Genomic DNA, 26186 nt, shown 5'->3' on the forward strand with positions numbered 1-26186 from the left:
TATCCATACACATAAAATTAAACAAATATTAAAGAATAAAGGTGGGCTAAAGTGTTAGCCTCTGTTTTTTAAAGGTGAACAAGTTATGCCTGAATTGATTGTTACAGAAGAGGAAATATTTTATGACACAATATTTTTTATGATTAGTTCTTTGTGTGATTTGGGGCAACCCCACAGGCACTTTTTATTTGTTTGTGTTTTTTTTTTTCAAGACAGAATTTCTCTGTGTAGCCCTGGCTGTCCTGGAACTTGCTTTGTAGACTAGGCTAGCTTCACACTCACAGAGGCCTACCTCTGCCTCCCAGAGCTGGAATATAAAGTATGTGCCGCCACCGCTGGACTCCCCCTGCCCACACACACACACACACACACACACACACACACAGCCATTCTTAAAGATGAAATAGATCACAGTGAACACATACATTGGGCTACCACCTGTTGTGTGCCTCGCTTGTGTGCTTGGGAAGAATAATTTACAGAGGTACCGAGCAAGTGGCAGCGGCAGTAACTGGTCTGCGACCTGTGTCTCCATGTCAAAGTCTCTCAATGTCCGTCCCACTGAGCTGTTCCTGGAGAAGTTCCTTTTCTTTTCTAGGCTCTGGGCGCTAATCCAACCCTGCCTGTTAAAGGAGAATGAAGGTCGATTCAAGACTCCACAACACTTGGCGGAGTGGACAACTGGTCTCCGACTGTGGGTGGAAGATAGTCCAGGCACATGGATAAGCGCTTTATATGCATGATGCCCTGAGCTGGCTTTAACACGGCTCTAGAATCCAATCAATCAATCCGCCTTTCTATCCACATCACAGAAGAGGCCCCCACAGCAGCTGGCCTCGGACCCCTGACTGTGAGCGGGATGTGACCCTCGTGACTGAGCTGAGGATACATAACCTTACTGGGCAATCTGTCACTGCTTCTACTTCTACAATTTAATCTCCCACCACCAAATTAACCGACCCTTCAGAAAGTAATTATAAAAATGACTCTCCCTCGTCTGGGGCAGACCCCAAACTAAACTTTCCTAAGGCCATCAATCTGGACTGACTCATTTAAAGCTGCAGGGGACGATGACATGAACCTGCCAATTAGCACCGTGTTTCTTTAACACCGGAAGGCCATGTCCTGTGCCAGTAGCAGCAAGCAGCAGCATGAAGCTTTGTAAGTTAGGTTGAAGCTCGAAAACCTCAGGGACCTTCTTCACACTCCCGGTTCATGTTCCCAGGTGTGGACTCTTTACAGTGCCCAAGCCAATCGCCATTTCAGAGGGAAAAAACACAAAAACACGGTCAAGGACCATTAATCTCTTCAGTAAGCATGTAGGACTTAGTCCCTAGTTTACTCAGCCTGGGAAAATCTGTCTGAATAATAGGCGCTAATCTGCTTTAACACGTTGTAGCGTCCTCAGTAATTGGGCACTCTTCTCAATTAGGAGAGTCACTTGTGCTGGGGGCTTTCTGCAGGAGAGAGAGGCGCTGGCCAGAGCAGGGATCATAGAATGCAATCCCCCAGGGTTTCATGAACACTGACAAACTCATCCGATTCTCTGGCAAGTACCCCTTCATGGAGACAATTAAATCATACCCAAAAATCGAGTAGGAGACTGTGAAATAAAAATCTATTTTCCTCAGCTATGAAACAAACATATCCTGACTATCACTCAGCTTATTCTGGTTCCACTGCCATACCTGAGCCCAATCCCAGAAGAGAATTTAGTGCACGGTATGAAAAACTTAAATTTACCTTTAAGATTCAAAGAATAAAATGAGAAGTTGTGGCGATTGATTTAAAACGGGTAAAAAAAAATTGAACTCATGAGTGAAATAAAGCCAAAAGAAAAAAAAGGTTCTACTTCAGGAAAGGGGGGGAAAACCAATCAGAAACTCCAGTCAAAGCAATTCAAAGGTAAGGGGATTGAGAATGTGGCTTGAATTTAAACTAGCTGCTCACACGACCGTTTGTCGTCATCAATATGAGTCTTTTCCTCTAAACTTAGCCTCAGTGGTGCTTGCAGGCCCTGCGAGGTGGCTCAGTGGGTAAGGAAAGTCATGAAGCCTGACAAGCAAGTTCCATCTCTGGAACCCACACAGTGGAAAGAAGGAATCAACTCCTGGGCACTGCAAAGGGTCCTCTACACAGATCGGTGCTGTGCACCTGCCCAAGTACAAAGAAAAATTTAAAGGAAAGGATGTTTAAAATATAGCTCTGCCTAAAGAAAATTTTTTTTTTGTTTTTTTTCAAGGCAGAATTTCTATGTGTAGCCCTTGCTATCTAGGAACCATTTTATAGCCCAAGCTTGTGGAGAACCCAGAGCTCCCCCTGCCTCTGCCTCCCGAGTGCTGAGATTAAAGGTGTGTGTCACTTCCACAAAGTCATTTTTAATCTTCTTTTAAAAAAAGAAAAAACTTATTAGCCAAGCACAGTGCTGGTGCATGCTTTTAACCTTAGAGAGACCCTCCTTCAAAACAAGAAAAACATTTATTTGTTTGTTTGTTTGTTTGAGACAAGGTTTCTCTGTATTAGCCCTGGCTGTCCTGGAACTCACTCTGTAGACCAGGCTGACCTCGAACTCACAGAAATCCTCCTGCCTCTGCCTGCCAGGTGTTAGCATTAAAGATGTGTGCTCCTGTGCCTGATTATTTGAAATTATGTATACACACGTCTGTGTGAAGGTGCCAGAAGTGACATCGGATCCCTGCAGCAGGACTTAGCATCAGTTTTAAGTCACCCAAAGTAAGTAAGCATGGGGATCCAAACTTGGGTCCTCTGCAAGAGCAACAGAACAAGTTTCTGAGCCATCTCCTCGGTCCCATTTTAATTTCTGTTTGTTTGGTTTGAAACATGGCATCTCGCGTAGACCAGGGCAGCCTCAAACCTACTGTGTGACTAAAGCTGTTCTCTAAGTCTGCATCTTCTAGTCTTTGCCTATGAAGTACTGGAATTACAAGCATGCACCTTAAATTTTCTTTTCTTTTTGTTTTTTTGAGACAGTGTCTCCCTCTGTAGTATTATTGGCAAGCCTGGAACACACTCTACAGACCAGGCTCATCTGGGACTCACAGAGATCAGCCTGCTTCTGCCTCCCCAGTACTGAGGTTAAAGGTGTGCACTACCACTTCCAGATAATTTTCTTGTTGATACAAACATTTATAATGTGTACTTATTCAGGTGTGGTATCACATGCCTTTAGTCCTGGTAGTGAGGAGGCAGAAGCAAAAACCCTGAGTTCAAGGCCAGTCTTGTCTACAAATCAAGATCCTGGACAGTCAGGGCAACAGAGAAACCTGTCTTAAAACAAAACAAAATATCCAGTATAGTTGGGCAGTGGAGGCTCATGCCCTTAATCTTGGTACTTGGGAGGCAGAGGAAGGTGGATCTCTGTGAATTTGAGACCAGCCTGGTCTACAGAGTCAGTTTTAGGACAGTCAGGGCTACACACAGAGAAACTCTGTCTTAAATTTTTTTTTTAAAAAGCAAAAACAAAAACTCAATAAAAATAATAACAGGAACATTTACTCAGGCTGTACTTACAGATGGATCAAAACAGTAAAAGGTCAACAATACTGAATGGGTTGTATGTTAGGGTACCCAGGTTGACCAGATGGATGTAGCTGGGCATCAATTACACAAACTGGAAAGCTTGAAGGCTTTCCCTTGAGCCAAGAGACAAAATAGATTGGCAGGGAGAACTGTTGTTGACCTGTAGACTAAAAGGATCATCATCTTGACATTCTAGGAAAGAAATGATGGAAGTCACTTGAAGACACAGACGAGAGAAGTAACATCTTATCTTATAGAGCTGTGACTGATCAAACCCACAAGGAGGTACAAGCCCATATATTACCAGGAGGTGAAGGCAGGAAGGTCCAGAGGGCCAGGCTGGGCTACATGAGACTCTTGCAAACAGGTTGGGATTGAAGAAATTGCTTAGTGGTTAAGGGCACAAGCTGCCCTTGCAGAAGAAGTGAGTTCTGTTCCCAGAACACACACACATTGAGCAGTTCACAACTGCCTGTAACTATAGCTCTAGGGGATCCAATACTTCTGACAACACACATACATGCTTACACACACACACACACACACACACACACACACACACACACACACACAAAGTAATAGATCTTTTGGAGAGAGAATGTGTATACTGAACCACATATATTGGTCCTATGTTAGTGTGGCTATGTAGTATATGAGTCCAGGGTTCCTAAAACTTAAAAATCAAGAAAAAATGGGGACCTAGACTGTTAGATAAAAGTATCTGCAGATAGTTTTTCTCTCAGAATGCTAAGAAGGGACAACTGTTATACTGAGACCACAGGATCCCCCCCCCAAACCACCATGGGGTCTGCACTTGTATGCAAAAACATAGAGCCTTTGTTCAAGTTCGACCTTGGACCCTCAATCCATCCAACAAGCCATGAGCCCAGTTGGGATAGGGCTTTTACCACAGCAGAGGTTGGGGTGAGGGGACTTCGAAGGTTCAGGACCCCTGATTGGCTGATATTTGTCTAGGGGTGTCTTGGTGACAGGGAATGGGTGTGTGCTAGGCAAAGGGACATCAGGTGACTGTGTCTATAATGGCTGGAATATTAGGTATTTCCCCTTGGATAGTCTGTTCCTGGGTGGTGCCTGGGTGGTTTCTATTGAGTCCTCATAGCTGGGCCCTACACTAACAAAAGCCCACGTGTTGACCAGATTCATCCCACAGACCACCAGCTTACAAATTCTCATTTAAATGAAAAAGACAGAAAGCACTTAAATGTCAGCTAAGAATACAGAATACATTACTTTCCACAGACGTGGAGTAGGAAAGACCTTTGGAAGTGCTGTCAAAACCAATCTATAAATGACAAGACATTTATGCAAAGATTCAAGACTTATGTGTAGCCAAAATTATGATCAAACCAAAGACAAATGAGGGCACTTTCCACTGAGGCCTTTGAAGGTCCCATGCTGTCCCTGTAGGAGGGAAGAGAATGTGTATTTCACAGCTGAGTCACCTGACACTGAATCCACCAAAGATTCTCAAGGGGAAGAACAGAGATGTCCTGAGTTTCCAGGCTCCAACCCCTCTCACTCAAGAAATATTTATTGAGTAGTTTGAGTCAGTTCCTTCCTTCTTTCCTTCTTTCTTTCTTCCTTTCTTTCTTCCTTCCTTCCTTTCTTTCTTCTTTCAAGTGTGTTTTTAATAGCTAATTTAAATAACTTATTCATATTATTGAAAATTCTTTCTTGATGTCCACTGAATTATTCTTCAAGACTACATCAAAAAGTTGGCTAGTACAAACACATCATGAAGGTAGAAAATACACACTACACAAGAAACACCTGCCCCTTAGTACAAAAAAGGAGACCCAAGCAAAGCATGCTGGGTAGAAGAGATGAGGGGAGTACAAGACAAGGACTAGAGAATTCCGTCCACTGAGGCACACATAAAGACATTTGTTTCAGCACAGCCTCAGTGAGTGTTCCCTGGAACCAGTGACGCCCGAGCCAGTATTCTGAACACAGAATTTGGTGATCTAAATAACAGCCTCACTTCCTCACCAGTGTGTGTACTTGACAGTCCCTGAACTTCTGATAATCCCTCACCTTTACCTCTCTAGCCCTTAAATGACAAGTGTGTGCTGTCACACTCCCCAAACACCCAGAGATCTGCCTCTGCCTCCTAAGTGTTGGGAGTAAGGGAATGCACCACCATGCCTGGTGTACTGAATTGGTTTGTCAAGTTTACTTGCTTGACTTTTTGAGACCTGGTCTCTTGGCAGAACCTCGGCTGACCTACAACTCTCTGTGTGGTGCAGACTCCCTGCTTACCTGCTACTGCTGCTGTCCTTGAATGCCATCGTTGTTGGTCAGTGGAAGGTGCTCATCTGGAAGAGAAATAGCAGCTGTAAGCAGAGCTCACAAGTAGACACATGAGTACACCCAACTAGCTACTATCCTGAAGACAATGGCTCTCAGAAATACACGTGGGTGAGAAATATTGTTTTTAAAAATGTTCTTAGCTATCAGGAAAAAGAAAATGAAAACTTTTTTGAGATGCCATGTTAACTCAGTCAGAATGCCTGAGATTGAGGCAACAAAGAACAACAAACGTTGGGAATCGGGGAACCCTCATGCACTGCTGGGGGTACATATTGGCACAGCCACTATGGAAATCAATGTGACACTTTCTCGGGAAACCAGAAATAGATCCACTTTGTAACCCTACTACACCACTCCTGGGCATATACCCAAAGAACTCTATTTCCGACTACAGAGACACAGGCTCATCCCATCAACTAAGGAATGGATAATGAGAATGTGGCAAACGTTTATCATGGAATTCTGCTCAACTCTAAAGAAAAATGAAATTTGTAGTGGAATGGTTGAGATAACCCAGACCCAGAAGACAAACACCACATTCTCACTTATATGCAGATCTTAACATCAAATCTTAAGATTTGTGTGTTAAGTTAGGACAACACTCAGTGCACAGGAAATAAGAAAGGGACCATTGGTGGGAAGGAAAAGGAAGATCCTTTTTTGTTTGTTTGTTTGTTTCAAGACAGGTTTTCTCTGTGTAGTCACAGGTCTCCTGGAACCCCGTAGACCAGGCTGGCCTCGAACTCAGAGATCTGCCTGCCTCGGCCTCCTAAGTGCTGAGATTAAAGGTGTGTGCCACCTCCCCCACAACCCCTCTCCAACTCCCCCATACCCTGGACCTTAAGGGAGTGAGAAGAGAAAACGGGTGCCATGAGGGGAATGGGAAATAGTGGCAAGGGAGAGAGATGGGGGCAGAGCAGAGCAGGTATTGGGTAGGGATAACTAATAAGGACTTTGAAAAAGACGTAGAAACCTTCTTTATATAAACTTCCAGATATTTATATGGAATTTAATTGGACCCAGAGCCAGGTATGGGATACATTTCACTAAGTTGTTGGCTAGTGGTGTCCATGAGACGCTCCCCCCACCCAAATAATACAGCCTATCGCCATTGCTCTTGGTTGACCACCAGAACTTCACGGTAAGACCCTACTGCTAAAGACACTACACAGTTGTCATGGGTACTGACCAGGAAGCTTCCTCCCTACCACCCAGCTTTCATAGTAACAGGAGGCACTGTGCAGCAGGCTGCTGGGAGGTAAAGAAAACACCAGTGGCTTCCTCAGCTGTAAACTGAGTGAATTGCAATAATGTCTAGAATGGAAATGTGTGCTCAGACACAGCAGTAGATGCTCAGACACAGCAGTAGACAAACGGATTCTGCTTGCACTGAAGGCCACTATACAAGAGCGAACACATGCCTGGTACTGTAAATCTGGCCAAGAATCCTTGGTTGGGGACTCCCAGGTCACATGGGTGAATCCACTACTGTGTATATTCGAAACAGGGTCACACTGTGTAGACAGCCTGGAACTCACTATGCAGATCAGGCTGGTCTAGAACCCACAGAGATTAGCCTGTCTCTGCCTCTTAAGTGCTGAGATTATAAATATATACCACCACATCCAGCAAACCGACTATCATTCTCTTACATGGACATAGTATCAAACTGTCTTCTAAATTTGTAGCTCTCTACCCATAGACAACACAGCTCTCAGATCTCATCGGTGACCTAAGCTTAAGTTTCTTTACATGGATGGCTGTTAACCCAGAAATTTAAAACTGGTCACAGTACGGAGAAGGAGGGTTAGTGGAAGGCTTACACCAAGTGGACCGTCTATATCATCACACCACCTCCCCAAGACTCAAGACTATCTCAAAATAAGGAACAAAAAAAAATGGTAAGAGCAGGCTGGAGAGATGGCTCAGCGGTTAAGAGCATTGCCTGCTCTTCCAAAGGTCCTGAGTTCAATTCCCAGCAACCACATGGTGGCTCACAACCATCTGTAATGAGGTCTGGTGCCCTCTCTGTAATGAGGTCTGGTGCCCTCTTCTGGCCTGCAGGCACACACAGATAGAACATTGTAGAACATAATAAATAAATGTATATATTAAAAAAAATGGTAAGAGCCAAAGGTCAGGACTGAAGCACAACAGTGTCTTCTGGACACGATGGAACCACGACACGCAGCAGCCATGGTTGTCTGCACAGACCTGCTGGACGTGACAGGACCATGGTACTCAGGGACTACTCAGCAGCCATGGTTGTCTGCACAGATCTGCGGGACATGATGGGAATATGACACTAAGGGACTCAGCAGCTGTGGTTGTCTGCACAGACCTGCTGGACATGACAGGACCATGGCACTCAGGGCCTACTCTGCAGCTGTGGTTGTCAGCACAGACCTGGGTAGGATCTCTGTCAACACTGGATCATGGAGTGGAAAAGGGTATGTTAGCCTTCACCCCTAACCAAGGCTCTCTGGGCAGTCAGTTTTCAAGAAGGGAGAGTCAGTTTTCAAGGATGGGGTTCCTGGCAGATAGACCATCTTCCAATGGATGGGTCCCACACACAGTAGTAGAGGGCAGCACAAATTGAAGTTCATGGGATATCAACAACAAAAAGGGGAACATAGAGTTGGGGGTAGGGAGATGCGGATGGATCTGGGCGGAGTTGGGGTACTCAAAATGTATGATTTGACATTCTCAAAGAGTAAAAATATTTTAGAAGCTGGCAGTAGTGGTGCATGCCTTTAGTCCCAGCACTGGGGGGGCAGAGGCTGGAGGATCTTAGTGAGTTCAAGGTCAGCCTTGTCCACAAGAGCTAGTTCCAGGACAGCCAGGACTATTACACAGAGAAACCCTGTCTCAAAAAGACAAATAAATAAAATAAAATAATTTTTTTTAGAAAGAAAGGAAATGGCTCTTCACTAACTTCCAAAGTACATGAACAAAATAGCTAGCATATTTCAGAAGCCAAACATTACTATGAATTTTGAGGCTGCTACTCAAAGTAATTTCAGGAAGAAAAAATATGCATAGGTTTATGATGGGAAAAGAGGGAAGGAAATACCATAATTTTTCTAGTGTCAACTTTGTGCCAAGCATTATATTAAGCCCTTTGAAAAATGATTTTTCATATAAACAGTATGATAAGCTTTCAAAGTAAACACTAATATCTCATTTTGCAGATGAGAGACTGGGTTTAATGCTATCAACTCCAGGTCACAGATTATGTTAGCATCCTCAACAGAACTAAGAGAAAGGGAGAAAAGGTATTGAGTGTGAAAACAAACAAAACCAGCTGATCTCCATGTAATAATACAATGTTTTAAAAAAGGAATGTATGGGCCATAAGCCCCAACCACTGTGACATGCCTGCTGCTGCCTCAGCAGGGCAAAGGGGGGCACAGTGCCTGTATTTATTAAATATGAATTTATTTTTTTTAAGTGTAGGTTGGCTAGGGATAAAGGCACATGCCTATAATTTGGTGAGAGTTGCAGTTTGGGCTAAGCATATAGTCAAAACCCTGTCTCAAACACTCCAACAAATAAATCCAAATGGCAATCTTAACCTCCTCCTCTTTCTCCCTTTTCTTCTTCAATTTTAAACAGAGTCTCAAAATCACTATTCAATAGAGGTTGCCTGATTCTCCTGCCTCTGCTTCCTATGCGTTACACTTACAGGCACGTGCCACATGCTGACTTAAAATAAAATTTCTGCTGCATTCTCTGAAAATGAGCCTGGATTTTAGGAAAAGACATTTGTTCCACAATTTGGGCCGGCGGCCTTGGTGCTATCTGTGTGTCTAGGAATAACTTTCTGAGTAAATACCAGCAGCTGTTTCCCTTCCCTGCCTATCTGTAAATTGGCTGGACTAAGCTAACTTGCTTCAGTGGTTTGTTTTGTTTTGTTTTGTTTTTCCAAGCATTTGTAAAGACAAAGGTGGGTTGCCAAATGACCTTAATGACCCATCACGATTTGGTGCGACTGGCAACACTACAGGAAATCTGTAACCATTTTCAATCGCCTGCTTTGACTTCTCAACTGTTACAGTTTCTTCTCGGGCTGAACCCCTGTGTAGAATCCTACACGTTCTACCAGCGATACTGATAAGTAAGGCCTTTGATGTCCCTCTCCATGAACCGTTAAACTGCTAACTACAATGTTTCCATCCTAGTAGATATTATTTGTTACTATTAGCTCTTCTCCCAAAACGCTACAAGGCAGCAGATGCTACATTGCCTTTCTCTCTTCCCAGGGGAGCTCTAAGGTTTTCAGGGTCAGACTTCTTTTGGAGTCTCACCTCCAGGCAGGCACAGAGCCTTGGGTAAAACCCCTACAATCTCCAACTCCACACCCCTTTTCATCCTGCCCCCGGCCCCTGACTTTGCCTCCCTTTTCTCTCTTTATCCCACTTTCCTCCCTCCCTCTCCGCTCTCACTCACTTTCTTGAACACAGAAAATGATCAATAAAAACTAATAAATCAATAAAAAATTCTGTTGGCATTATCCTTGATAATACTTGTGTAGAGGCATCTGAAGAATCTACAATGGCATTACCACATGTGCTTCTGTTTATGTCGAGCCCAAACTGTACAACAAGCGTGTCTACCCATCAAGGGCTCTAGCTCTATGTCATTAACGTGACACAAACTAGAATCCCACGGCTAGGGACTCTCAGTGAGGGGCTGTCAAGATCAGGCTGTGGTCCTGTCAGTGAGAATTGTGTTTTAACTGAAGTGGGAAGAGCTGCCCACTGTGAGTTGCTCCATCCCCTAGGCAAAGGATGCTGAACTGCATGAGAGGAGAAAGTGAGTCAACTGTGCTCATGTATGAAGCCACTGCTCTTTGCTCTTGATTATGGAGGTCATGTGACCAGCTGCTTCACCCTGCCATCTCGACTTTCCCACGATGGAGAACTGAAACCAGGAATTATGAATCACCAAATAAATCCTTTCTCTCTTAAGTTGCTTTTCTTTCTTCCTTCCTTTTTTGAAAAGGTTTCTCTGTGTAAAAATTCTGACTGTCCTGGAATTTGCTTTGTAGATCAGGCTGACCTCAAATGTGCAGAGATGGGCCTGCTGGGATTAAAGGCATGTACCGCCACCGCCCGAGCTTTAGTTGCTTTTGTTATAGTGTCTGTCACAACAACAGAACAAACAGAACTGAAACAGACTCCCAGCTCCTACAGCAGGCAACACGCAGCAGACACCACTGCCACGACGAGTGTCATCGATGCACGTGTGACGGGGGCACGAAATGTTAAGCAAAACAGATATTCTGCCCTAAAAGCTGCGACAGAGAAGAACAAAACTGGGGTGGAGAAGGCCAGAGAGGAACTGGGGGAGGCTGTAGAAATTTCAGAGAGGCTGATTAGAGAATGGAACTGCAGTTAGCAGTCATCAAAGGACGGAGAAGCAAGCCCTGACCACTAATTCAAGATGGTCGTAGAGGCTGAAAGGAGGAAGGCTGCAGGGTGCTTACAGCTACCTAGGTGCATGAGAAGGGAAGCGAGCACAGCCTGTGAGAATCACATCCCCTACTTAGCTGAGAGGCAGAAGCTTTCCAAAACCACAGAGGTAGTTGCTAGATGACTGCACCACTAGAACGCGGGGCTTAATCTCACAGGAAAGACTGATCTGTCTACGAGATCTGTCTGCTACGCTCACATGTGGTTTGCACAGCTAGTGCATACCCACTAGATCAGATGTCCGTGAGGTGAGAAGATAGGCCCAGGATAACCAGGATATCATCCTAAAGATCGCAGAAAGAAACCGTGCACGTAGTTTAGGTTAGCAGCTCTCTTTCCAAGTTTTCTTAATTGTTTGTTTGTTTTATTGAGACAGGGCCTCACTATATAGTTCTGGCTATCCTGAAACTCACTATGTAGACCAGGCTGGCCCTGAAATTATAGAGATTTATCTGTCTGTTTCTACCTCCTGAGTACTGGAATTAAAAAAGAGTTCACCATAAGTCTAGCAACTAGATTTATTTATTTTTATTTTATGTCTATGTATGGGTGTTTTGTCTGTATGTATATCTGTGTGCCTGGTACCTACAGTGGCCGGAATATGAAATTTGATCCCCTGGAACTGGAGTTATAGACACTTCTGAGCTACAATTTGGATGCTGGGAATTGAACCAGGTCCTCTAGAAGAGCAGTCAGTGTTCCTAACCACTGAGGTCTGCCCAGCATCCAGGTTAGCATCTCTTATCACATGATCCTGAATGTGGTGGCCCAGGCTGAGGGAGGAAGAGTTCAAGGTCAGTGAGTCTGAGACCAGCCAGGGTTAGTAGAATCATCCCACCCCATCAAAGGAAAAAAAACTGTGTGTATTTGTGTGCACACTCATGTATGCACACATGTGTATAATCACATGAGGGCTGAGATACAATAGCACTTGCCTAATATATACAAGACCCTGCCTGGGTCAGATTCCCAGCAACCACATGGTGGCTCACAACCCTCTATAATAGGATCTAATGCTCTCTTCTGGCATGGAGGTATACATGCAGAGCACTCACACATAAAATATAAATAAATCTAAATATTTAAAAGAAAGAAAAGGTCCTTCTGAGCCAAATGGTGGTGGTGCATGCCTTTAATGCCAGCGTTCAGAAGGCAAAGGCAAGCAGATCTCTGAGTTGGTCTACAGAGCAAGTTGCAGGAGAGTCAGGGCTATACAGAGAATCTTGTCCCAAAAAGAAAGAAAGAAAGAAAGAAAGAAAAGAAAAAAGGAAGGAAGAAAGAAAAAGAAGGAAAAAAAGTCTTCCTGAAGTTTGTAAACATTTTTATATTAACTTTATTACATGATCATCATCATAAAAACAAGAAGAGTTCTAGTACAATGACTAGCTCATATGGAGCCCTTCCTAAGCAGTACAGTTGGTCGGGATTGGTCAGGTTGATCTGGGCATTGCTAAAAGATTCCACCTTTGAATTGACAAAGTGAACTAATCCGGTCTTAGATCCCATCACCATGACCTAGTTTCCGTAGAGTCTAGAGAAACTAGAGGGCTCCTGGACTAGTCATTCCTGGCCATCCCCTCTACCCTCCACCTCTTCTCCTTTCCAGGAATAACCATCTCTCGGTAAAAGGCAATGTGCTGGGGTGACTCATGAGTCACGCTTTTTTTTTCTCTCCCATTTTCCAGAATTCCACCCCACTCCAGACTGGAGCACTTAAACTCCTCTATCTCTTCAAGGCCACTTGGACCCACAAGCTGGGAAGCCAGCAATGGAACACAGTTTTTCCAGCCAACTCCCAGGCAGAGGCTTTGCTTCCAGATTCCAGATCCCAGCACACACACACAGGTCCAGCTTGTTCCCCTCAGCCCCGACTCCCTTCCAGGATAACTGCAAAAATTAACAATGCACTTGGTAACAAGGTTAGAAACCATTTGACTTAAGTCCATGTGTCTTCTACAGCTAGTCCAGGAGGCTGGCTCTGGGCAGGAGACCTTCAGCTACTCAGTTAGGGCATCAGGAACACACTCCTCTCTTGGGAGCACTTGGGAGGCAGAGGCAGGCAGATCTCTGTAAGTTTGAGGCTAGCCTGGTCTACAGAGCAAATTCCAGGATAGTCAGGGCTGTAAAAGAGAGGAACCCTGTCTTGAAAAAAAGAAAGAAAGAAAATCCCCTCAATGAAATGCAAATTCTAGTTCCAATTTTACATTTTTATTCCCCGAGGTTATAATTTGTGTATTAATGGCTATGGTAGACAGACTTTAACAGAGCATAGTCCAATAAGAAGAGTCTACCAGCAGGAATGAGCAACCTGTTGACATGGTGACAGGATAGTGTCATTACAAAGTCCATGTCAATAACAGTTCAATCTATTTATGGGGTGGGGGGGTGCCAAAATGTTCTAATTAGGTCTATGCTTTTTGTTTTGGGCCACATTCATAGCTCTTCTGGGTCAGGGGTTGCACGTGCCTGGCTGAATATGCTACACCGGCAAATTTGCCTCCCAATCTCAGAGGCTTAGCCAAATAGATGCTTAGTTCATATTTTGGGTCTGCTCCATATTTATATGCTATACTGAGGAGGGAGGGGCAGGAAATTTGATACACATTGAGAAACTCCAGCTACTGAGAAGTATACTTTCTGTTTTTTCATTTTTGGTAGTTCTTTGAGAATTTTGTACAATGGATTCTGATAGAACTGCCCCTTCCCTATCTACCCAACTTTGTGTCTCTTCTTTTTCTTCTTCTCCCTCTCCCTCTCCCTCTCCCTCTCCCTCTCCCTCTCCCTCTCCCTCTCCCTCTCCTTCTCCTTCTCCTTCTCCTTCTCCTTCTCCTTCTCCTTCTTCTTCTTCTCCTCCTCCTCCTCCTCCTCCTCCTCCTCCTCCTCCTCCTCCTCCTCCTCCTCCTCCTTCTTCTTCTAATTTTAAATCATTTGAGTCCAGTTTGTGATGCTCATATATTTCTGGATGTGTAGTCTTTCACAGAAACAGTCACGTACCGGGGGTAGCTCCCTCTCCTGGCAGCTATCAATAACCAACATCCCCTCAGTTATGGGTGGGACTTTATGTCCACTTCCACTCTCTGCGCTGAGATTTCTGTCTGAGCCGAGCTGACACAGCACTAGGGCATGCTGTCACAAACTGAGATCATGTGTTCAACCGGCTTGCTGTGCCCAGAAAACAGTTCCCTTATGGTTATCTACCACCTTTGGATCTACAATCTTTCGGCCCCTTCTCCAAAGATCCCTGAGCCATAGGAAGAGGGGAGAGGGGTGATACAGAGGTCCCATTTAGGGCTGAATTCAGCAGTCTCCTCTGCACCATGCCCAGTTGTGGGCCAGTGTATTAATCACCATTAGCTGCAAATGGAAAAGTCTCGTATGAGGACCGAGAGATGCGCTAACTTATGGGCATAACGTTAAGTGAAGGTTTTTAGGAGTCAGTTTAATACTATGCACTTTTAATAGGAAAGTTGTTTACATTTTCCCCTAGATTTATGACCTGTCTCACGACAGGTTTGTGGCAGGACAGGAATAGCAGGACTGGGAATGGACTTCATCTTACACATCGAGCCTGAAATTCAATCAGAAAGTTGGCTACTCCTGTGATGTTCCTGCCACTATTACAACAGTGAACACTCAGAAGAAGGCTGCAAGTTTGAGATCACTGTTATGTAAATATCTCAGGCCAGCCAGGCAGCCAGGGCTGGAGGGTTGAAACCCTATTTTGTTTTGTTTGTTTGTTTTCTTTAAAAAATGCAAAGCTGGGCCCGGCGGTGGTGGCACACGCCTGTAATCCCAGCACTCGGGAGGCAGAGGCAGGCAGATCTCTGGGAGTTCGAGGCCAGCCTCGTCTACAAAGGGAGTTCCAGGACAGGCTCCAAAGCTACAGAGAAACCCTGTCTCTAAAAACCAAAAAAAAAAAAAAAAAAAAAAAAAAGCAAAGCTGGAGTCTGCAGAAAGGGTAGAAGTGAAATGTTCAATTTTGTAACCATGGCTCAAGAGGGAGATAATAGTGATTATTACAATTTGGCCAAGGAGCAAAAGCAATCTAGGCCAAGAATTCACCAGACAACCAGACATACACATCCAGGTCTTACAAGTAATGTTCAGTGGAACCTGGAGGAAACACCGTGAAGTGGCCATGTTCGATCGCAGATCACACTGTCACTGTGGAAAGTCCTCCTTAGAAGTAGAAACTTAAGGAAGGGAAAGTACTTAAGTACTCCATCAAAGAAATTTGCAATTACAGTCAATTGGACGGGGAAAAGAAATTTCACACCTCATAACACCCCCAGGGAACGAGTCAGAACAGCATCAAACACAACAATTTAGGTGCGATGGCCAATCTTCTCAACTGGACTAATCGGTAATTAAACCCAAGCAGCGCGAGGGCAGCTGCGTGGTTTTCTCTTGGTTGGATTATTTGAAGTGGAAGGCCCATCCTAAATCCAGATCACTTTGGGTTAGAAGACCCACCCCAAACCTGGGCCACACCTTCTGGTGGCAGCCCCCATGAAAGGACACTGTTAGAACCCACTGCAGAGACATTCAGCCCAAGGGTTCAAGGACTGACTATTGAATTCTTGGCCCTTCCATCGGGAGAGACCACAGCCTAAGAAATTCTATCAGCTCTGTCCCTTCGGAGTTCCCCAATACAGCATACCTACAATGAAGAGAAATAAGTTTTTGTGATCATGGGGTTTCACACACACACAATTACAAGGAAGAAAATGGACAGAATAGAACAATTTAACTTGCCAGGTGGTGGTGGTGCACGCCTTTAATCCCAGCACTCCAGAGGCAGGTGGATCTCTGAGTTCAAGGCCAGCCTGGTCTACAATAGCTAGTTCCAGGACAGGCTCCACAGCTACAGAGAAACCCTGCCTTAAAAAAACAAAATAAAGGGCTGGAGAGATGGCTCAGTGGTTAAGAGCATTGCCTGCTTTTCCAAAGGTCCTGAGTTCAATTCCCGGCAACCACATATTGGCTCACAACCATCTGTAATGAGGTCTGGTGCCCTCTTCTGGCCTGCAGGCATACACACACGCAGAATATTGTATACATAATAAATAAATAAATAAATATTTAAAAAAAATAAAACAAACAAAAAAAGCTTAACTTAAAAGTGTGACTTTCAGAGATGGAAATCAAGAGCACAGCCTTGGTTTGTGATCCCCAGATAGTGAATCTTTCTATTCCTGGAGGATAATTTGGGTGTTCTCCTTAATTAATCCCCTGTGTCCCACCCCCTCCCAGCCTAGTCCTGGAAGGAATTAATCATAGGTGTAAGCAGCAGTTGAGACTGAATCCAATTTGAAAGAATAATATGAACTAGGCATGGTAATGCCTATATTCCCAGCATTCCAGATCCTGAGTTCAAGGCTAGTCATAGCAAAATCCTATCTCAGAGACAGTGGAGCTGGGAATATATACACATATATTTTAAATATTTTATCTATTTTTCCCCCAGACAAGGTTTCTCTGAGTAGCCCTGAACACCCTAGAACTCGCTCCATCCATCTGAACTTGAACTCAGAAATCCACCACCTGGCTCTCCACCCTGAGCGGTGGGATTAAAGGCCGTCATGCTTAGCACTAAAGTATTTTATTTATTTTTATGTATTAGTACTTTTCATTTGTTGTGATAAAACACCATGATCAAGGCAACTTACAGGGGGGGAAGGGGGACTTATTTGGCCTTAAAAATTCCAGAGAAACAAGAGTCCACCATAGCAGGGAAGTGTTGATAAGCAGCCGGTACAGCAACAGCTGAGAGCTCACAGCTCTAACCTGGAGCAGGAAGCAGAGAGAGGGGGGTGAAACGCCACGTGAAAGCCCGCCACAGTTGTGAACTGCCATGTGGCTCTGAGAATGGAAATGGGTCCTCTGGAGGAGCAGGAAGAGCTCTCAACTGACAAGTCATTGCTCTCATCCCTATACTTATTTATTTACTGTTCAAAAGGAAAGAGGACTGGGCAGTGGTGGTGCACGCCTTTAATCCCAGCACTCAGGAGGCAGAGGCAGGTGGCTATCTATGAGTTCTAGGCCAGCCTGGTCTACAGAGTGAATTCCAGGACAGCCAGAGCTACAGAGAAACCCTGTATCTATTAACAAGACAAAACAAAAAGAAAGGAAAGACAGCCAGAGAGATGGCTCAGTGGGTAAAATACAATTGCTACCAAGCCTGGCAACCTGAGTTTGATCCCTAAGACCCACAAGTTGGAAGGAGAGAACCAACACCCACAAGCTGCCCTCTGACCTCCATATATATCCGCACATACATACACATACATAATAAGAGAATAAAAATGGGATAGAACCAAAACAACATTCCCCTCGGGGGCAAAAATGCCATACACATATTAAAATTAGCATTTATAATGTTTATAATGCTCCAAGTACTCACACATTTAGTGCCCTAACCTACTCAGCTACCTAGCAGGGAAGTACTACTATGTCACTCCCTTATTTTAGAGACCCTTCTCAGGTCTGTGGCACGTCATACCAGCAGAGATACAAAGTGTCTACGATACAGGTTGTCCTCAAGAATGTATGTGTGGAAGACAGCTTGGAGAAGACAGCTAGTGTCTATTTCTACAGTAAAGGGGAGCATGTTTATCACATGGTGTAATCAACACACCAACTCCCCCGGAGTACAGAGCAGCTGTACTGCCAATTACACACGATGGGATTCCCTGCGCTCTGGCTTCCGTCCTGGAACACAGCTCCCTGAGTTTGCAGGCAAGCCCTGTGTAAACTGGAGCTTAGAAAAAAAAATAAATAAATTACTGGCGCAGCAGCTACAGTCATGAATGACACCCTGAAGTCCTGGAGACTGTGGCAGGTTAATCTGCTGGCTTGTGAGCAGGACAACATCGCACCTTCACATTCTTTGACCGGAAGTTAATTGCTCTGCCTAAGATCTGACAAGTGGCAGGAGGTGCATTAAAGACCGTAAGTCTGCACATCCAGCTCAGAGCCATGCTGCTTCACCACTGCTAAACGCAGTGGCGCTAAAGCTGGTTCCAGAAATAGAAGCAGCAACAGCTCCCGGGTACACATGCAAATTCTGCACCCGCGTCCCAGACACACCCGAATCGAGCACTCTGGCACTAATGGGATCATCGGTGGCTACAAAGCCAGCCAGGAGACTCCGATGATCACCACAACAACATACACATTCAACACGTCAACAAGGCTAAAGAAAACCGTGCAGGGATGAGGGATTTACTCAGACATGTATTCTTGAAAGCCAAAACAGAGCTTTCATAAACTCAAGAATAGCTTTTCTGAACTGAAGGAGCCAGTTTGTAAGGTGCACATGGACAGAGGTTACAGGGCTACATCGATGATGGTTCTGGAAACCTTGTTTTTGAGACTAGGTCTCTTGACGAGTAGGCTGTCTATCCCTCGTGCCGTACCAGGAAAGACTCCTATTCAACCACAGTGCTATACACCCAGCCCTTTCTGATTGATTTGTCATTGGTACCTGTTTTGTAAGACAGAATCTCAGGACGCATAGACTAAGCTGGCCTTGAGCTCACAGAGATCAGCCTGCCTCTGTCTTCCAAGCGCTGGGATTAAAAGTCTGAGCCATGCATAGCAGTATTTTAAGAATGGATCTCCCCCCCCCCCCCAAAAAAAAGAATGGGTCTTAATAAGTAAGTTATTCAGGCTACCATTGAGTTTGTCATTTTTTGAGGTTTTATTTATTTTATGCATATGAAGGTCTGTTTTGCATGCATGAGTCTGTGCATGCATGCGCCATGTACACACATTGTCCATGGAGGCCAGGAAAGGGTTTCTGATTGCCTGAGACTAGATAGTGACAGGGCATTAGGAGTTGCCATGTGGGTACTGAGAATCAAATCGGGGTCATCTGGAAGAGCAGCCTGTGCTCATAACCACTGAACCATCTCTCTAGTTCCTCCCCTTGAACTTGTGATTTTCCTGTCTCTGCCTTCTGAACAGCTGGGGTTACAGACTTGTACAACAGGCCCAGCTAAGCTAAGATCCTCAGTGCAGAGATACAATTTGTCTGTCAAATAGGTCTGCATAGCATTCTCCTTTGGGGGCACAAATTATATATATCTGGAACGCTGGATGAAAATGCTTACTTCTTCACTCCCATAGTGATGAGAAAGAATTACTTAGCCAAGGGGAAAGACTATTTATACTTTAGAGTCAAGCTGTAATTCTTGAAAAACAGGAAACCACATATCAACACAGCCAATAGCGTCTACCACGCTAGAAAGTACAGCCGGGCTTCAACTCACAGAGTCAAGTCGTTCAGCTGCAGCTCGGTTTCCTGATTTTAAAAGGGAAAATGAACTCCGGCTTCAGAGTCACAAAAAGGTGTGCATCGTATGACATGGAAATCAACCCAGAAGGGCTCTCTGGGAATGTACCTGATCGCTCTTCTGCAGACCACGGCTCACCAGTGTCACGCTTAGATCGCTGTCTAGCACACTGAAGAAGGATCAGGAATAAACAAGAGATTTCATAGCATTATTTCCTCCAGGCTCCACTTGACACAAAACTCTTTCAGTAGGAAAAAGTCATTCTAACAAGGAGCACTTAGTCATGTTTAAAATGGGCCAGATAATTTGAGACCGTCAGCTGACTGTCCTCCCGTGGAGAATACTACTAAAGGAGTGCTGTCCCCAGGCAGGAAAGAGGAACTCATTAGCAGCAGGGACAGCCTTGTCACACAGTATCAACTCTGCTATAACAAGTTGCAAACACCAGAAATTAAGTATCAGAGGGGCGGGGGCTGCAGGCATAGCTCAGTTAGTGGGTAGAGTGCTTGCCTAGCCCGCACCAAGTCCATGGTTCAGTTCTCAGGTATATACACAGTTTGTGGCCAGCTACAGAAAACCCTATCTCAAAAATAAAAAAATAAAATAAAGGTTAGAGACGCAGCTTAGCGGGTAAGGTAGCTGTGGGCAAGCATGAGGACCTGCCTTCAAAGCTCTAGGGATCATGTGAAAAGCTGGGGTGCCAGCCAAACTCCAGACTCAGTGTTTGACTCTTGTTCTTAAAGGAATAAGGTGGAAGCCATAACACAGGACAGCTGACATCCTCTTCTGGACTGTATATGAACACACACAGATGCTCACACAAACACACCTACATGCATATATGCCACACAAGAGAGCAAGACAGAGAGAATTCATCATTAATAAAATACCTATACCTATTAAGGATCACATATTTCACATTTACATCCATGCTGTGGTATTGATTTTTAATACAATCCAAGATTGAAGCCCCTTGTCCCCTTTAATCCCAGCACTTGCAGGCAGAGGATAGGTGGGCCTCTGAGATCTCTGAGTTCCGGGCCAGCCTGGTCTACAAAGATAGTTTCAAGACAGACAGAGCTGTTACATGAAGAAACCCTGTCTCAAAAAATGAATATATATATACATATATATATGTATATATATATGTATATGTGTATATATATATATATGGGGGAGGCATGGAAGGGTGTCAGAGACCTTGGAGCTAAAGTTATGTGCCTACTGGGAACTACACCCAGGTCCTCTGGAAGAACAGCAAGAACCAGTGCTCTTTAACTACTGAGCCATCTCTGCAGCCCAGTTTTGACTTTTAAAAAGTGAAAATATAGGGCTATTTCAGGACTTAGATTTTAACATTCAACTAACTCCATGAGAGATTATGCAGATTTGATGAGAGCTGAGCATGGAACTCTTTCCACTTGTTTTTCAAAAGTAATAAAAACACGTTTCTTTTCAAAAGCTTGATTTTAAGCTGCCTGTGTGGTGGGGTACACCAACAATCCTAGCACTTCAAAAGCTGAGGCAGGAGGTTCCTGAGTCCCAGGCAAGTTTCGGCTGCATAGTAAGAATCTGTTTGGATGGGGCTGGAGAAATGACTCAATGGTTAAGATCCCTTGCTGCTCTTACAGGACCCAGGTTTGGTTCCCAGCACCTATATGGCTGTAAGCCCCCCTCCCCTATGTAGGGGCCCACAGAAGCCAGAAGACAGTTTCAGGGGCTCTGCCACCACCTCCTGGCTTCTGCAGGCACCACATGCGCATGGGTACACTAACATACTTGCAGACAAGCACTCATACACATAAAATAAAGATACACGCTACAGCTCGAATTCTAATTAGTATTAACAAAAGCCCGTAGTCAGATATTAGGGGGTGAAAACCAAAGGATCAGAGAAGCAGTGCGGCCAGCCACTAGAGAAACTGTTTGCCCTACTGAATCCTCAGACTGAAGGGGCAACCATGTCTCTGGGCCCGTCTCCATGAAACCTCAGACTGAATGCAATGAGCACCTGTCTCCCTCACCTCCCATATTCCTCTCTCCACCCAGTTAAGTCACTCCCGTCTCCACCTCCCTAGTGCTGGGATTAAAGGTGCGTGCCGCCGTTGTCTGGTCTCTCTATGGCTAACTAGTCTGAGAGTGTTGATTACCCTAGAACTAGAGTGACTAGCTCCACACTCTGATCTTCAGACAAGCTTTATTTGTTACAGCGCAAACAAAATATCTAAAGACTTACCTGCAAACAGCAAAGGAGGCAGACATCATAGCTCATGTTTATAATCCTAGCTCATGGGAAGTCAAGGCAATACAGTGTTAAATTTAAGACCACTCTGGGCTATGTAGCAAATTCTAGTTCAGCCTGGACTACAGACCAAGACCCTGTCTCAAAACCAACAAAACACAAGGGAAGAAAAGACAATTTTCTTTCTTTTTTTTTTTGTGGTTTTTCGAGACAGGGTTTCTCTGTGGTTTTGGAGCCTGTCCTGGAACTAGCTCTTGTAGACCAGGCTGGTCTCGAACTCACAGAGGAAAAGACAATTTTCTACCTTTTTTTTTCAACACCGAAGGCAGTAATTAACTGAACAACTTTATGGATAAATATGTATTGGTGTATGTCGAGTGTGTGGTGCAGGCCTTTGATCCCAGTACCTAGGCAGAAGCAGGAGGATCTCTGTGAGTTTCCTGGATAGTCCACAGAGTGAAATTAAGGATGGCCAGGACTATACAGAGTTTCTGAAAAATAAAACAAACAAACAAAAAACAAACAAACAAAAAATATGTGTCTAACAAAACTACAATTTGTAAGTGTGTTTACTTTTTTTATTTTATATGCTTTGGTGTTTTGTTTACATGCTTGTGTTAGGGTGTTGATTACCATGGAACTGGAGTTACAGACAGTTGTGAGCTGCCATGTGAGTGCTAGGAATTGAACCGGCGTCCTCTGGAAGAGCAGCCAGTGCTCTCAACTATTGAGTCCTCTCTCCAGACCCAAATATATGTATATCTTAACTGAACATCTAGGAGTGCTAATTGGGTGTAGAGGCTGAGGCAGGAGGATCACAAAGGCTACCTGAGATACATAGTGAGAATCTTTGAAAAATCAAAAACAAAACAAAAACCAAAAGGATGAAAAGGAGGCAGAGAGAGGATAAAGAACAGGAGGAACATCACCGCCGCCACCACCTGTTAGCTCAACCAGCGCTTTACAAAATTCAGTTAAACCAAGTAGGAAGCCAGAGAAACAGTGGGTTCTGATACTGTCTGATTACCCCATAACGGAACACTGACTTCTGGGGCAGGGCGGGGGGGGGGCAACTTGTCCTGCATACAGTGAGAAAAACAGTATTTAAAATAGTCTGGCCGGGCAGTGGTGGCGCATGCCTTTAATCCCAGCACTCGGGAGGCAGAGGCAGGGGGATCTCTGTGAGTTCTAGGCCAGCCTGGTCTACAAGAGCTAGTGCCAGGCTCCAAAGTTACAGAGAAACCCTGTCTCAAAAAACTAAAAAAATAAAAATAGTCTGGACTTTTATTTTGCTATATTGTACAATCTTTGGGTGATTTTTGTATCCTCACCGAAGACAACATGATTCATCAAAACTGTCTTTTTGCAAGGTCAAAGAGTTCCACAAATGACCAAAGCCAAGGGCCCTATAGAAATGCACTTTCTGCACTGAATAATTAAGATATATTAACAACAATGTGTAACAGCCCAGCTTCCTTCTGCAGAAGACAAAAGATACTCCCAGGATGGAACTGGCTAGTCCCACATCCCTGGAGTCAGTAAACTTGGAATATTTCAAAACTAGAAACAATCACCGCTGTCTAAAATTCGGTCTCCTAATCTCTCTCACTTTGACCCTTCTCATCTCAAAGCTTTTCCATCCTAAGTTCTTGCTCTCCTCGGACACGCTGGATTCTAATGCATTCCCCTAGTTTTAATTAGAATTTACCTTTTCTCCTATTCTCCCCGGGATTGTTAGCTTTCCATTCTCCCCTTTCCTTTCAGGCATGTTTATCTTCCCCACAGTCAAGAAATCACCTTTAAGTGGAGCAAGCAAGCCATGGAGAATTTTCAATCACTTGTGAATCTATTTCTAGAATACCCACTCACGGAATTCTTCCCACTAAAGATGAAAGGCAAGCTAAGGAAATACATTAGACAGAGGAAGCTAACACTCAAGCAGGGCCATAGCTAGGTATTTGTAAGCCGCAGGGAAGAAGTTGAGTCTTTCCCCTTTGCGGGCCCCCCATCTAAGACCACCAGCCTCACACCGCCCAGGTCTGTGAAAGGGCTGCTGCCCACCCCCACCTTCCTGCATTCCGCATGACCTTGTCCTGAGTCCTGCGCAGAACCCACTCCTAGGTCTACTCAGTGACTCCACTGCAGAGCTCGGAATTCTCACTTTGCAACTGTCCCAGGCAGCACTGCGTCTGCAGCTCGGTTCCTGGTTCCGCACTGAAGGTTTTCAATGTGCCAAGTTCCTCAGCGGCTGGTCATACCCCCCATGGAGCACCAACAGGATTAAAATTATCCCACCCTACCCTTCAAAAGAGTACAATGCAAGGCAAAAGGAACCGCCGGCAGTCAGGGCTTTCCGCCAGCTCTGTCTGGTTCTCGGAAGATTCGGACACAGCCACAACCTCCAAAGCCAAGGGTCTTAGGACGATTTGCATAACAGTATTGGTGGAGAAAACCCAAACCGCAAAACGCTGGAAGGTCCCTCAGGGCTCCGATCTTGGAAGTAGGGCTCCACACAGGAAGCGTGTGATTCGTACTCCCCCTCGAACCGTGCCCCTCTAACTCACTAACCGAGGGTTAGAGACTCAATCACCAAGGACCCGACACTGGAGAGAACAGTGGGGGTTGGGGTAGCGTCCAAAGAAACTAGCCAATCCTTATTCTTAAAACGCCGTCTCCCTCAGTCCGGCACAGCAGTTCTCAGAAGTGCCTCCAACTTTTTCTGCCTGGAGGATGCTGACCACCGCCCCACACCTCCTCTCTATCACAATTAGAGGGGATCAGTAGGTACCACTAATCTCCTGCCAGATGCTGGGGTAGTAGAGTCGGAAGCGGAGGAGGGAAGAACCTGGCTGTACTCAAGAAACTTCTCGGACTCCGGGTTACGCAACTCAGGGACCAGCCTCCAACAACGGGACATTTTCCCGCAGGACACGAGGCTCAAGGGGGCGAGGGTGAACGAGCGACCTCTCAGGTCCTCGTCCCCGTGGGTTTCTGGAAGCTACCTGCAGCGGAACCGCAGACAGAGGAGGTGCGCGCCTATCTTCTGCTCCATTCTGCCGAAAGGTTACCATCCGGAAAGTGGCAAGGCCGGCCTTGAGTTAGCGTGCGGGGCAGCCTGGCTGCCGAAAAGTTTGCGACTGCGGCGCCGGGGACCAGGAGGACCCCAGACCCCCAACCCCAGACACGCAGAGGTCGGCTTACCTTCTAGCTCCTTTGGTCCTCCAGTCCCGGCTGGGGCGTCCTCGCCACCTCCCTTGACCTGTTGAGATGCAGGGACGCGAGTCCGGCCTTAGAGCCGCGGGGACCCGAGGGTGCAGCTCGCACCACGGCGTGTGCAGGCTGCGGGCCGAGTGCACCCGGCTCTGCCAGCTACCCGTTGGCCAGCTTCGGGCATCGGCTGCCCGGAACGCCCTGAGGCCCAGGCCACGCCCTCCGCGCCAAGCCACGCCCCTCTTTGCCCCACCCCCACCCGGCCCAGCTCCGCCCCAGCCCACACCCTCCTGCCCTCGCCACCCCAAAGGCGAGGAACATTGCGGTCCTTCTACGGAGACGCGGGTGGGAGGATCGTGGGGAAGCTGCGGTTCCGGAGAGAACGCAGCAGTAACCGCGCCGACCGCGTGGGTGACCCTGCCCCAGGATGCTGCGGGGACACCACAACCTTCGGCTTGACAACCAGATTAAGCTCCGGGTCAAGTTGCGACGGAAAGTGTCAAGGAGGCTTTTTGCAAGCTCCTGTACAATTGGAACGGATTCCATGTCCTTTAATGGCCATAATAACTAACATCTGGGGGAGCTGAAAAAGACTCTTCACTCACAGGCCCAATTCATCTTCTTAGAAACCTTCTTAAACAGATACTTTGTTCCGGTTTCCCAAGTAACGAAACCGAAACTCTGGAAAATACGGTGCTCAAAATCACTGGACTCAAAGTGACTTTAGGAAAGCTGGGCTTGGCAATTAAGCCTCGGGCTTTTTGCGCTGCCATCGCTCAACCCCTGGGAATCCTAATGGATGTTGGGGACCTTGCAGTAGAGAGCCACAGGAAGAAGGGTTCAGTTCCTTAAGAGTCCTAATCCGAGCAAGCTAACCAGCATCAGCTGCCCCCAATCCGGAACTTCACCTTTATTTCCCTGAAAGAGCCAGGAAGATTGTTGTATGAAATGTCCCAGGCACGCCCACAAGTGTTTTCTTTTTGAGACAAAGTCCCACTAGGTATCTCTGGGTGCCCTGAAATGCGCCACTATGCCTGGTTACATGTCTTTTAACTATGAAAGTCAGTTTACTTAGCTGTAATCTAGTGTCGA

At 45.5% G+C, this 26186-nt stretch overlaps 1 protein-coding gene across 2 annotated transcripts in view; it reads right to left on the bottom strand.

Annotated features, from left to right (window-relative positions):
* The window catches only part of Aff1 (ALF transcription elongation factor 1), a 151326-nt gene extending 125981 nt beyond the window's left edge, over positions 1–25345 (bottom strand). The window contains exons 1-2 of one of the 2 annotated variants that reach the window (XM_075943943.1): positions 25086–25345; positions 5821–5876 (exon numbers count right to left, since the gene is read on the bottom strand). In XM_075943943.1, coding sequence (XP_075800058.1) covers positions 5821–5849 — 29 coding nt within the window. In that variant the 5' untranslated portion in view covers positions 5850–5876; positions 25086–25345. The remainder of the gene's footprint in view (positions 1–5820; positions 5877–25085) is intronic. The other variant, XM_075943944.1, reaches the window with a different exon arrangement.
* Between the last annotated feature and the right edge of the window lie 841 nt (positions 25346–26186).

The sequence above is a fragment of the Microtus pennsylvanicus genome, chromosome 12, assembly GCF_037038515.1.
Source record: "Microtus pennsylvanicus isolate mMicPen1 chromosome 12, mMicPen1.hap1, whole genome shotgun sequence".
Taxonomy (NCBI): domain Eukaryota; kingdom Metazoa; phylum Chordata; class Mammalia; order Rodentia; family Cricetidae; genus Microtus; species Microtus pennsylvanicus.